This window comes from Xenopus tropicalis, chromosome 7 (assembly GCF_000004195.4).
Source record: "Xenopus tropicalis strain Nigerian chromosome 7, UCB_Xtro_10.0, whole genome shotgun sequence".
NCBI classification, from domain to species: Eukaryota; Metazoa; Chordata; class Amphibia; order Anura; family Pipidae; genus Xenopus; species Xenopus tropicalis.
Window position 1 is genome coordinate 21,661,895 of NC_030683.2, and position 13,445 is coordinate 21,675,339.

Below are 13,445 nucleotides of genomic sequence, written 5' to 3' on the forward strand. Positions count from 1 at the left end.
AGCTCTAGCCGTTAGTAGCATAGATTGTACATTCTGATACAAGGGGTAGTGCATTCTTATGAATTCTTATGGTAGTGGGGAGCAGGAGAAGGGAGAGAGCAAAGAGCAGACTCTGGCCCCAGAATGAAGGATTTTTCTGAGAGAGGAAGTCAGATACCAAAGTACATGTTTACACAAAAGAAGACCAGAAATCCTGTGTTTCTTTTGATAGAGGACTCAATGCAACATTTCTGTGAGTGCTTATGGCTGTATTTACATATACCTTTCTGATAAAGCTTACTTAGTTTTTACCTTATCTTCTTTTTAAACCCTACCTCTTGGAGCCCTAGCACAATATCTGAAACAATCTTAGTCCAAACAATGTCTAGCCTGCTATTTGTAAGCTACATTACAACTCAAATTCTAGGCTCTATGGGCCAGGAACCTCCTTCTCCTTGTGATACATTTTTCATACAACTTTATAGAAGTAGTTATTTTTATTACACCATCTGTTATAATGCATTTAAAAAAATTTATAGTGCTGAATATACTTAAGGAAAAGGAAAGTGTGCTTTAAGATACAACATTGGCTTGTTCGTATCAAAGTGATTTCTTTGGCACTGGTGCCATACAGTCTACTATTAAATGTGTCTTGGGAAGGCAGCCATTACAAGGCTCCAAGAGCATTCTTTATTTATACAAGTCTCTTGCAGATAAAAAATGTATTCTGAGCCAAAAGATGAACCAAATCTATAGCTGTAAAGGCTGCATACGTTTGGAAAGGATACAGTATAAAAAACCGGCATATCTTCATAAATAAGTCACTTTTCAAAGAAAACTTTGTATAGGTATTAGGTCATTAATGTATTAAAAAATAATAAAATAAGACCAGTATTTCATGATGAAAAGAGCCCCTCTCCACTCAACCATTATCATTATCCAGAAAGTTCCGAATTACGGGAAGGCCATCTCCCATAGACTCCATTATAAGCAAATAATTCACATTTTTAAAAAATGATTTCCTTTTTCTCTGCAATAATAAAACAGTACCTGTACTTGATCCCAACTAAGATATAATTACCCCTTATTGGGGGCAGAACAGTCCTATTGGGTTTATTTCATGGTTAAATGATTCCCTTTTCTCTGTAATAATAAAACAGTACCTGTACTTGATCCCAACTAAGATATAATTACCCTTTATTGGGGGCAGAACAGTCCTATTGGGTTTATTTCATGGTTAAATGATTCCCTTTTCTCTGTAATAATAAAACAGTACCTGTAATTGATCCCAACTAAGATATAATTACCCCTTATTGGGGGCAGAACAGCCCTATTGGGTTTATTTCATGGTTAAATTATTCCCTTTTCTCTGTAATAATAAAACAGTACCTGTACTTGATCCCAACTAAGATATAATTACCCTTTATTGGGGGCAGAACAGTCCTATTGGGTTTATTTCATGGTTAAATGATTCCCTTTTCTCTGTAATAATAAAACAGTACCTGTACTTGATCCCAACTAAGATATAATTACCCCTTATTGGGGGCAGAACAGCCCTATTGGGTTTATTTAATGGTTAAATGATTCCCTTTTCTCTGTAATAATAAAACAGTACCTGTACTTGATCCCAACTAAGATATAATTACCCCTTATTGGGGGCAGAACAGCCCTATTGGGTTTATTTAATGGTTAAATGATTCCCTTTTCTCTGTAATAATAAAACAGTACCTGTACTTGATCCCAACTAAGATATAATTACCCCTTATTGGAGGCAGAACAGCCCTATTGGGTTTATTTAATGGTTAAATGATTCCCTTTTCTCTGTAATAATAAAACAGTACCTGTACTTGATCCCAACTAAGATATAATTACCCCTTATTGGGGGCAGAACAGCCCTATTGGGTTTATTTAATGGTTAAATGATTCCCTTTTCTCTGTAATAATAAAACAGTACCTGTACTTGATCCCAACTAAGATATAATTACCCCTTATTGGGGGCAGAACAGCCCTATTGGGTTTATTTAATGGTTAAATGATTCCCTTTTCTCTGTAATAATAAAACAGTACCTGTACTTGATCCCAACTAAGATATAATTACCCCTTATTGGAGGCAGAACAGCCCTATTGGGTTTATTTAATGGTTAAATGATTCCCTTTTCTCTGTAATAATAAAACAGTACCTGTACTTGATCCCAACTAAGATATAATTACCCCTTATTGGGGCAGAACAGCCCTATTGGGTTTATTTAATGGTTAAATGATTCCCTTTTCTCTGTAATAATAAAACAGTACCTGTACTTGATCCCAACTAAGATATAATTACCCCTTATTGGGGGCAGAACAGCCCTATTGGGTTTATTTAATGGTTAAATGATTCCCTTTTCTCTGTAATAATAAAACAGTACCTGTACTTGATCCCAACTAAGATATAATTACCCCTTATTGGGAGCAGAACAGCCCTATTGGGTTTATTTCATGGTTAAATGATTCCCTTTTCTGTGTAATAATAAAACAGTACCTGTACTTGATCCCAACTAAGATATAATTAATCCTTATTAAAGGCAAAACAAGCCTATTGGGTTTATTTAATGGTTAAATGATGTTTTAGTAGACTTAAGGTATGGAGATCCAAATTACGGAAAGACCTCTTATCCGGAATCCCAAGTTCCCGATCATTCTGGATAACAGGTCCCATACCTGTATATACATGTAAGACATTAATTTCTGTGCATTAAGCTACCAAGCTATGCCCACTCTTTTAAGCAAAACAGGGATTTTTTGTCCACATATATTTCAGTTTGAATTTTTTTCAAAATTCGAAGTTTGAGCTAAATAATTTCAACTTTGAATTATGTTTCAAAAACTCAAATATTTAAGTGTAAAAAAAAATCCAAAAACTCGAATGTAAAAATTCACCATCTAAAAGCTTGTGAATGGTACCAGTTTAAGTACAAATACATCTTAACCTTTTGTTATTTCTGTACCAATAAGAATTAGTTGGACAAATTAAAGATTTATTATTTAGCATCCCCCCTTCATGTTCCTTAAATTCGTTTACATTTATATATCACATATCGCAATTTCATATTTTGATATTTGCGCTCTTTAAATATTCAGCTTATTTTACTTTATGTTTTCTTCTAACTTTGCTAGCCTTCCTGAAGTCTACAGATTATAAATTGAATTTAAATGAAATCATAATAAACCATGGGACCCCTACTGAATAGCAATGAATCAATGAATAAACTGGGGTTTTTTTCAGTTTTGCAGGGTTTTTTTCTTTGAAAGTTGGACCAGTTTTGATTCCAACCTATGAAAAAAAATCTACAAATCCCTCTTTTTCTAATAACAATAGTCTGAGTATAATATTGATGAACAGACGCATCAGAATGGCTGTGAAACAATGATAGTTATATATCCTTACTTATCTTCAGCATACTATACAGAAGAAGCTTTTGTGTAATATCCTTATTTCCTCATGAAAACTTATTTATGTATTTATTTTTTGTACAGATTTTCTTCAATAACTCCTTTGCCCTGGAGTCTTCATGGATGCACCAGCCTGAGGAACTGATAGTAATTCAAGGGCTTGAAAAACCTAATCAAAGGGCAAGTCAAATGACTATGGCTGTATCAAAGCCTTCTACTCCTTCCAGGCCCCTCCGTACAGTCATATTATCACCTCAAAGAATGTCAGGTAAGTAGCACATTTATTGAAACCTGAAGTAGCAAAATATTTAATGAAAAACATACTCTCATTTTTACCTTAAGGCAGTTAGACTTTTACAAGGAACATTTCAGGGAGTCTGCGCAGCTCTCTCCTCTCTTCCTTCTCCTGCTTCCCCCCTTCGATAAGAATTCATAAAACTCACCCCCCCTCCCTTAGGAATGTGTAAGCTGAGCTACAACGGCTAGAGCTGCAGTAGGAAGCTGTGAAGCCCAAGCTAAAATGGCAGCTGCTATCATAAACAAACAGAGAAAGCTTTTAGGGCTCTTTAATCAGGCATAGTAATGTTTTCTGCAGAATAAATATAGCATTCTAGCTGACACTAATAAATTCCAAAATTACTTTCCTTCTCCTTTAAAGAGTAGCTACAGTTCATAAACTAGCAGATTTGCACCGGAGTGTTTAAAGATGTTGTGTACATTTAACTTTGTGAATACCCAAAAAGAGGTTGTGGGAGCACTCCAAGGCTAAATAAAGTATACAAATACAATGGAAGTGCAACTGATCTGGCCAAATTAACTACAAACATACAAAAAGAAAAAGGGATTGATCAATGCACATTCCCTGGTCCCCTGTTTCAAGTAAATTGTCTGTTAGTTTCATGCTAGTGCATACAGTATATTGACAAAAAACAGGGGTTTTTAGTTACAAAATTATGATCATAAGATTGGTAAGCCACCATACCATGTCAAGGTAAACCCCTTATGGTGGTCCTATCTACAAACCGGATTCCAAAAAAGTTGGGACACTAAACAAATTGTGAATAAAAACTGATTGCAATGATGTGGAGGTGCCAACTTCTAATATTTTATTCAGAATAGAACATAAATCACGGAACCAAAGTTTAAACTGAGAAAATGTACCATTTTAAGGGAAAAATATGTTGATTCAGAATTTCATGGTGTCAACAAATCCCAAAAAAGTTGGGACAAGTAGCAATAAGAGGCTGGAAAAAGTAAATTTGAGCATAACGAAGGGCTGGAAGACCAAATAACACTAATTAGGTCAATTAGCAACATGACTGGGTATAAAAAGAGCTTCTCAGAGTGGCAGTGTCTCTCAGAAGCCAAGATGGGTAGAGGATCACCAATTCCCACAATGTTGCGCAGAAAGATAGTGGAGCAATATCAGAAAGGTGTTACTCAGTGAAAAATTGCAAAGATTTTGCATCTATCATCATCAACTGTGCATAACATCATCCGAAGATTCAGAGAATCTGGAACAATCTCTGTGTGTAAGGGTCAAGGCCGTAAAACCATACTGGATGCCCGTGATCTCCGGGCCCTTAAACGACACTGCACCACAAACAGGAATGCTACTGTAAAGGAAATCACAGAATGGGCTCAGGAATACTTCCAGAAACCATTGTCAGTGAACACAATCCACCGTGCCATCCGCCTTTGCCAGCTGAAACTCTACAATGCAAAGAAGAAGCCATTTCTAAGCAAGATCCACAAGCTCAGGCGTTTTCACTGGGCCAGGGATCATTTAAAATGGAGTGTGGCAAAATGGAAGACTGTTCTGTGGTCAGACGAGTCACGATTCGAAGTTCTTTTTGGAAATCTGGGACGCCATGTCATCCGGACCAAAGAGGAAAAGGACAACCCAAGTTGTTATCAACGCTCAGTTCAGAAGCCTGCATCTCTGATGGTATGGGGTTGCATGAGTGTGTGTGGCATGGGCAGCTTGCATGTCTGGAAAGGCAGCATCAATGCAGAAAAATATATTCAGGTTCTAGAACAACATATGCTCCCATCCAGACATCATCTCTTTCAGGGAAGACCCTGCATTTTTCAACAAGATAATGCCAGACCACATTCTGCATCAATCACAACATCGTGGCTGCATAGGAGAAGGATCCGGGTACTGAAATGGCCAGTCTGCAGTCCAGATCTTTCACCTATGGAGAACATTTGGCGCATCATAAAGAGGAAGGTGCGACAAAGAAGGCCCAAGACGATTGAACAGTTAGAGGCCTGTATTAGACAAGAATGGGAGAGCATTCCTATTCCTAAACTTGAGAAACTGGTCTCCTCGGTCCCCAGACGTCTGTTGAGTGTTGTAAGAAGAAGGGGAGATGCCACACAGTGGTGAAAATGGCCTTGTCCCAACTTTTTGGGGATTTGTTGACACCATGAAATTCTGAATCAACATATTTTTCCCTTAAAATGGTACATTTTCTCAGTTTAAACTTTTGTTCCGTGATTTATGTTCTATTCTGAATAAAGTATTAGAAGTTGGCACCTCCACATCATTGCGTTCAGTTTTTATTCACAATTTGTTTAGTGTCCCAACTTTTTTGGAATCCGGTTTGTATTTACCTCTGGTCATATTTTTCAAAGGCTGGCACTAAAAACAAAAAAAATGCGCAAAAACGTGACCTTTTTTGTATTGGCATACAAATGACAGCATAAAAAACCCTCTAAAATAACAAAGTAAAGAAAGATCTTCCAGTTGTAAAAGGAACATCTACCACTGACTTCTACATGATCTTGACAGGTTTTTTAGATGCCGTATTTTTGCTTTTGGATTTGGCACAGTTTTGTTGCATAATAAATTGAGAGTTTTTTTTTCCTGTGACAAAATTGTATTTTGGTGCAAAAAATGTAAATTGTAAAAAAAGGTTCCATGACTGTGCTTTGGTTTATTGCTTCTAATATATTTATTATGCCGCTTTCCATACGGATGAACCACAAAATCTATAACAATGATTCTTTTTGGATTGCTCATTCTAATGATGATGTCAAACTGTTCTTACGTGGCTATTGGGCCTGGTGATTTCTTAGTAAATGGTTGTTGAACTGACAATAGTAGTTTGTGTGGGGGCAAGAGAGGACTATATACTGTAGAAAGAAGACAATAGAGGAATGGCATACTGCACAAGCAGGGTCATTTATTTATCATATCAAATATCTTCTTAGGGACAAACTTTTCCTTTTAAAGAACTTTTAAAGAAAACAGCCTATGATTAAGTGCCTTGAGGTACATAATGGCTAAGGCTTTATTAAAGACAGAAAAAATAAATACAAAAAAAATTGCATTTTGCTTTTATGGCCTGCACATTGGCGTTTGTAAAGTGCCTGCTCATAATTGTTCTCATTTGATTTAAGCTGCTCCCTTTGGCTATTGGTTTGTGGCTTGGCACCCAAACCAAACATTCATACCGGTCAGTGTCCACTAAATAACACCCTTGGGGGGTTAATTTCTTATTTTTTGCATCACTAATCACACTTTTACAGTTTTTTTCAACTTATATAAAACTTTAACAGGAGTGAGTGCTTTGCATATAGAACAGTTTTTTTTACTCATGATTGCAGAATACAATACTCCCATTTCAGATACATTAACCTCTAACCCCCTTCTCACATTCCGCCTTAGCTAGGAGTGGGCAACAATAAAGAATTTTAAATTAGATTTGTTTTCTTTTGCATATTGGGTTATTGCCAATGCTTTTATTTCCTCTGGTGGTAGATCATTTTGATTTATTTTCTCATTAAAAGAAAAAGCATACTATAAGATAAATGTATTTGTTGTTGGTACTGTTTGAAACACATTGCCATAAGCCCCGTATAGAGATTTTTTTCAGGGCAGAATGAGAAATCCAACATTATTATTTTATTGGTTTGCTTACAGCTAAGAGAATTTGCCAAATATAGTTCTTAATTTACTGTGTGCTTATTAGAGCAATGTATCTGAAGAAATGCAGTGTATGGCTACGCTGTAAATTACAATTAGCGTTTCCATTTAATTTTTTTATATTATTGCACCTTATTTTCTCTTATCCAAAAAAGTTGCATCAAATTCGACGTGTTCGTGTCAAAAAAGTTGCACGCGTCAAAAAGAAAACGTCACAGATTCACTTATCACTAGCCTTTGCCATTAATTCAAATGAAAAGTGATATACACTTTGATTATAATGGCCATTAGCAGCTTGAATTCAATATATTTACATTTACAAGTGTAAGAACAGCGATTGCCCAATTCAAGTATTTACGTGAAATATTTACGTGAAATAATTTTAGGAAATGTCAAGGTTTTTTTTGTGAGTTTTGTAATTTGCAGAAGGTGATAAATGTAGCTTTTTAGTGCTTGCAGATGTTTAATTTATACAGTTAGTTGTTAGCGCTCCTAATTTTCTTTTCTTTTTTTTTTTTTTTTGCTGGGGTGGTCAGGGCAGGTCACCCTGTTACTATTCAAGGGGAATATTCTGAGTAGCAGACCATGTGTTATAGACAGTGCTGTCCAACTTATAACATATAGTGGACCAATAATACCTCTAACATCATGTTGGAGACCAGATTCAATTAGAATGATGATTTCTTATAGCAGGGATCCCCAACCTTTCTTACTCGTGAGTCACAGTCAAATGTAAAAAGACTTGGAGAGCAACACAAGCACCATAAAAGTTCATGGAGGAGCCAAATAAGGGCTGTGATTGGCTATTAGGCAGCCTCTATGCACACTATCAGCTTACAGGGGCTTTATTTGGTAGTAAATCTTGTTTTTATTCAACCAAAACTTGCCCCCAAGTCAGGAATTCAAAAATAACTCCCTGGTTTGGGGGCACTGAGAGCAACACCCAAGGGGTTGGTGAGCAACATGTTGCCCCTAAGCCACTGGTTGGGGATCACTGGCTTATAGTGAAGTCTATGCAGACCAGAAATATATAATTCTATCAGCAACCTGAATGTAGAGTGGGACTTTTGCTAAACATATACCTTGTATAATTTTTTTCTTAAAGGACATGTAAACCCCCCCCCCCCACAAAAAAACACCTGCCACTTGAGTTGTTCAAAGGTTAATAGTAAGGCTGCAGCATCCCCTTATTCACTTATAACTCCTTCTCCTCCCTTTAACCCACTCGGCCCCCTACCTTTGGAATTTGCTTAGGCTGTTGGCTGCTGGGCATGCTCAGTTCCAAGTTTGGGAAGTGAAGCTTCTCAGCTCAGATTACTAAACATGCCCCCTCCAGTTTAGCCACCAATGAAGAGAAGATTGTTTGTTTAAAGAAAAATTGACTGTGCCGGTGAACCGAGGGGATATATGCAGTACAAATGATGCAGTTTGGGTGGGGGAGATGTGCCCAACTGATATACATGGTAGAGCTTGTCACACTGCTTTAAATGTGGAGCATGTTTGACTTGGTCTCAGATAAAATAGGATGTTGGAAATGGAAACAAAGATGGAAGTGCCTCAGAATAGGCATGACCCTTTATCCACTTGAAGCTGGAAGAGCTTTTTAGTTCATGTTTGTTTGTTTCTAAATAAAGATAATTACAGACTACTCAGAATGAAGCACTAACAAAACCATATGGAGGATTATCAGATATTCCTGGTGTCCTCTGCATGAAAAATAGCAACATAAAGAAGTATTTTACATGTTATTGTTCCTGCATCTCAAACTGCTATCTACTACTTTGGATTTGTTGTTTTTTTAAATAGAAGTGCAGGTTCTGGGCAAAATAACTGCTGTGTGAACATTAATTTTATTGATTCCCTCACAAAACAAAGCCTCAGCGTGAATTATGATCATAGGGTTCTCAGTAATGAGCAACTTTCGCCGTTTGTCAATATTTTTCTCTGTATGCTGCGGCAGTTGGGTTACGCTAACAAGTGCCTCCCAAGGTTATAGGCCAAGAGGATTTTAGATATTTATCAGCTACGTAACATCTTGAGCAAAAAGCAAATCAGTGGGAGAGAGACCAGCAGCAGAGAGAGAGGATTAACTCACACGTACTGTTCCTCCAGATATTCTCAGGCTAAATGACAAGGGAAAAAAATAGTAGGTCTGCTCACGTCTGATAATAATGCCTCACTTAGTGAACTCTTAGAACTCTTTGGTTGTAGCATTTTATCATTAGAGGGAAAATGTTTAAGTGTTTGCCCGTGGGCATCCCTGACAATATTGTATGTGACATGTGAGAAGATCTCTTGGAACTGAAGGCACACATTTATACTGTTCTTCAATATAAAAGGTGACTACAGCTGGTTGCAATCAGTGTCGGACTGGCCCACCAGGATACCAGGAAAACTCCCGGTGGGCCCTCCTGCTCCTGACCATTTGGCCTGCTTCATGGGCATTCCCTATTTCTGAATAGGAAGAAAGGGGAGAAATAGATGGAAGGATAGATGCTAGCATTCAAACTAATTCAAACTAATGACTCTCACATTCAAAGCAGTCCATAACTCTGCCCCACCCTACATCTCTGAACTTATCTCTAGGTACCATCCAACCAACTTGTTACGCTCCTCTACTGGAGTGCTCCCCAACTCCTCTCTCATTCCCTCCTCACACGCTCGCATTCAAGCCTTTGCAAGGGCTGCCCCCCTTCTCTGGCATTCGCTCCCACAAACTGTCAGACTTTCTCCCAATCTCTCTGTCCTCAAGAGATCTCTAAAAATGCATTTATTTAGAGAAGCTTACCCTAATCTTGTTTAAAATAACCTCAGTGTGCCATTAAAAGCAATACCCTGTGCCGCACCTCTCACAACTCTGGTCATGCCCATTAACCCAATAGGCTTGTTCTGCCCCCAATAAGGGGTAATTATATCTTAGTTGGGATCAAGTACAGGTACTGTTTTATTATTACAGAGAAAAGGGAATCATTTAACCATTAAATAAACCCAATAGGGCTGTTCTGCCCCCAATAAGGGGTAATTATATCTTAGTTGGGATCAAGTACAGGTACTGTTTTATTATTACAGACAAAAGGGAATCATTTAACCATGAAATAAACCCAATAGGGCTGTTCTGCCCCCAATAAGGGGTAATTATATCTTAGTTGGGATCAAGTACAGGTACTGTTTTATTATTACAGAGAAAAGGGAATCATTTAACCATGAAATAAACCCAATAGGGCTGTTCTGCCCCCAATAAGGGGTAATTATATCTTAGTTGGGATCAAGTACAGGTACTGTTTTATTATTACAGAGAAAAGGGAATCATTTAACCATGAAATAAACCCAATAGGGCTGTTCTGCCCCAATAAGGGGTAATTATATCTTAGTTGGGATCAAGTACAGGTACTGTTTTATTATTACAGAGAAAAAGGAAAACATTTTTAAAAATGTGAATTATTTGACTAAAATGGAGTCTATTGGAGACGGCCTTTTGTTAATTTGGAACTTTCTGGATAATGGGTTTCTGGATAAGGGATCCGATACCTGCACAAATGTTTTGATCCATGAATATATCTTCATTATGAAAGAATTACAGCCCTTTTTATGTTATAATCGCACCCATTCATATCCCGCCCCCCTTCTCTCATGGTCCATACTAAGTCCCTTTTCACTGCCACCTGGTATCGTCTCTGGCAAATGGGACTTCCTACTTGGAAGACATTGGCAATTAAAACATCTTTAAGACAGCAGGATTTAGATAATATATATTTATAAACTAAATAAAACGTATTTATTAACTGCAATCAAAGCACCCCAGGATCTTTGCTCAAAAACACATCTAGCGTCCATCTCTCTGGTCCATAAAGATCCCCTTTACTGGAGAATGCAATGGAAATTTGTAATTCAAGTAGCACAAATACATTTTAAAGAAAAGAAACCTTTACAAAGTACCAATAATTTCCTTATTGTTATAGAAAGGGGAAAAGCAGCTGCTCCCAGAATAACTAAATTTAATTCCATGAATATGACGTGCTTTATCAAACACAATGCTTTCCAAATTGTAATAAGTATTTATAGGGGATTACATTTTTAGGATTTTGCCGAGAGTATTATTCTAAGACAACCTGTAATTAGGTTTTACTTTTTAATGAGTTGGAATTAGTATAGTATTAAAGTATTAGTATTTAGTATTATGTGGAAAGTTAATTTTACACAAGTTAAAACACCTTTGCTAAAAATTAGCAATATGGTTAGGATATATTGAAAATGCTGCCTGCCTATTCTTTTATTTGAAAAAATCAACATTTGCCTAGTTTTTTGCCATTCAAAAGAACAAATCTAAAAGTTGCTGTTTTCACCAAACATCCTCCTCCTTCTCTAAGCAGTAATCATTGAGCGCCTCATTATTAGGGGCTTCACAGCAGGCAGGTAATTCATTTCATCAGTCCTTTCTGTTGGATGCAGGATGAGGAAGTGAACCTGATTTCATTTTCTTGTTTAGTGAGAGAAATAACAAAAAACATTCATATAACAATAGGCAAATAGTATGTTCAGCACAAGTCCAATGCATTAAGCTCATGTTGAAAATGGGTTGTGGGATTTTACTCAAATGGCAGACTTGGTTGTACTTTTCCACAGTAACAGATGTGACACACGGAGAGTTTTAAACATAAAACCATTTGTTATTAACAACGGACAGTAACAATACAGGGAAAAGTTTTAACAGTAAAAACAAAAAGTAAAAAAGCAACAGCAACTTACAGTTATTGTTCATTAACCAGAACAGCCAGGTACATTGGCAGTCTGACTACAGAGGTATTGCTTTCTTCAGCAACGTCCTAGTCCCACTTAAGGCAGTAAGTCCATAAGGAATTTCCTTCTCCCACAAATCCCTTGCTTCACACTCTACTTCCTGCTTCCTTGGTGGGGACCTCCCCTCCCCCAGGTGGTCACTCACAGCCCCTGTACCAACTACTTCAGCCTTCATAGAGCATTCTGGGAGATATGTACATTCCCTGTATTGTTTTCCCAGACACTGTACCACGGCATGTATACTGTCCTTTTAGGATGAACTTCCCCTGTATTATTAAAGGAGACATTTTATATAAAGTTCATATTCAGTTATAATATTAAAAATATTCATCCTCCCTCAAAATGTGAAATGATGCAGAAAGAAAGATGTTTTGAAAGCATTTTACCTCCTAAAACTGCCATTATATGAGAGCTGCATAGACAACCTCTCAAGTCAGAAGCCAGAGCGAAATGAAAGATGGGAGTGTTGCATCAGTCTCCCACAGGAAGTGGTCACAGCACTGACTGACAGGCTTTACTCAACAGTAGCAGGGAAACACCCCCCAACCCCCCCCCCCCCCAGTTTACTCCTTCTGTGTCTCTCTGCTTGTACTGCTGTGGGCAGGAAGTCTATAAGGGCCGCGGCCCCAGCCACGTACTGAAAAATCTAAACCGGAAGCTAGCACAAGGCTTGAGCACAGTTTTCAAGTAGTTATGGACGTATTTGAACCAAAAGGTTTTAAAATAAAAGCACTTACTTCTATTTTACATGGTTTAGTGCATTGTAAAAATTTATGGTATATGTCCCCTTTAAAATCGAAAGACTAATACCACTAATACCACTATCAGTACTATGGCACCCTGTCTTCAGGAATCTGAATGCTATAATTTATAAATTCACCTTTATATAGCTACGAAAATGTTATGGAAAGTGAAAAATTCTACTGCTTGGTAATTATTTTTGATTGGTTTCTGTGTGATTGCCGCCATAAGGACTATGTAAAATAACCCGTGTTGTTGTTTTCGCAGGCCTTTGCCAGAGTGGCATCATTAAGCCAATTTCCAGCAATCAAGCTCTTGCGATCGTTGGCACAGTCACTGCAGCTCCAGCAGCGTTAATAGGTGTCAATTCAGAGCCAACCCAGGAACTGTCTTCTGCAACTGTTCCACCTTGTCAGATGCTGACGCCTATTAAGATGCCATTTATAGCTTCGCATTTGGCAGGTAAGGATAATAATAATTATAATAATAATTCAGCTGCTTGTATTTTATTTAGTAGTGGTAAAGTTAAGCCATTTGTTTGATTTGATTTCAAAAGGAATTATAA

General features: G+C 37.4%; 1 protein-coding gene across 1 annotated transcript in view; it reads left to right on the forward strand.

Moving 5' to 3' along the window:
- tcerg1l (transcription elongation regulator 1 like) overlaps window positions 1–13,445 on the forward strand; it is a 132,286-nt gene that overhangs the window by 12,562 nt on the left and 106,279 nt on the right. The window contains exons 3-4 of the mRNA XM_031906370.1: window positions 3,493–3,676; window positions 13,148–13,342. Of these exons, the coding sequence (XP_031762230.1) occupies window positions 3,493–3,676; window positions 13,148–13,342 (379 nt within the window). The remainder of the gene's footprint in view (window positions 1–3,492; window positions 3,677–13,147; window positions 13,343–13,445) is intronic.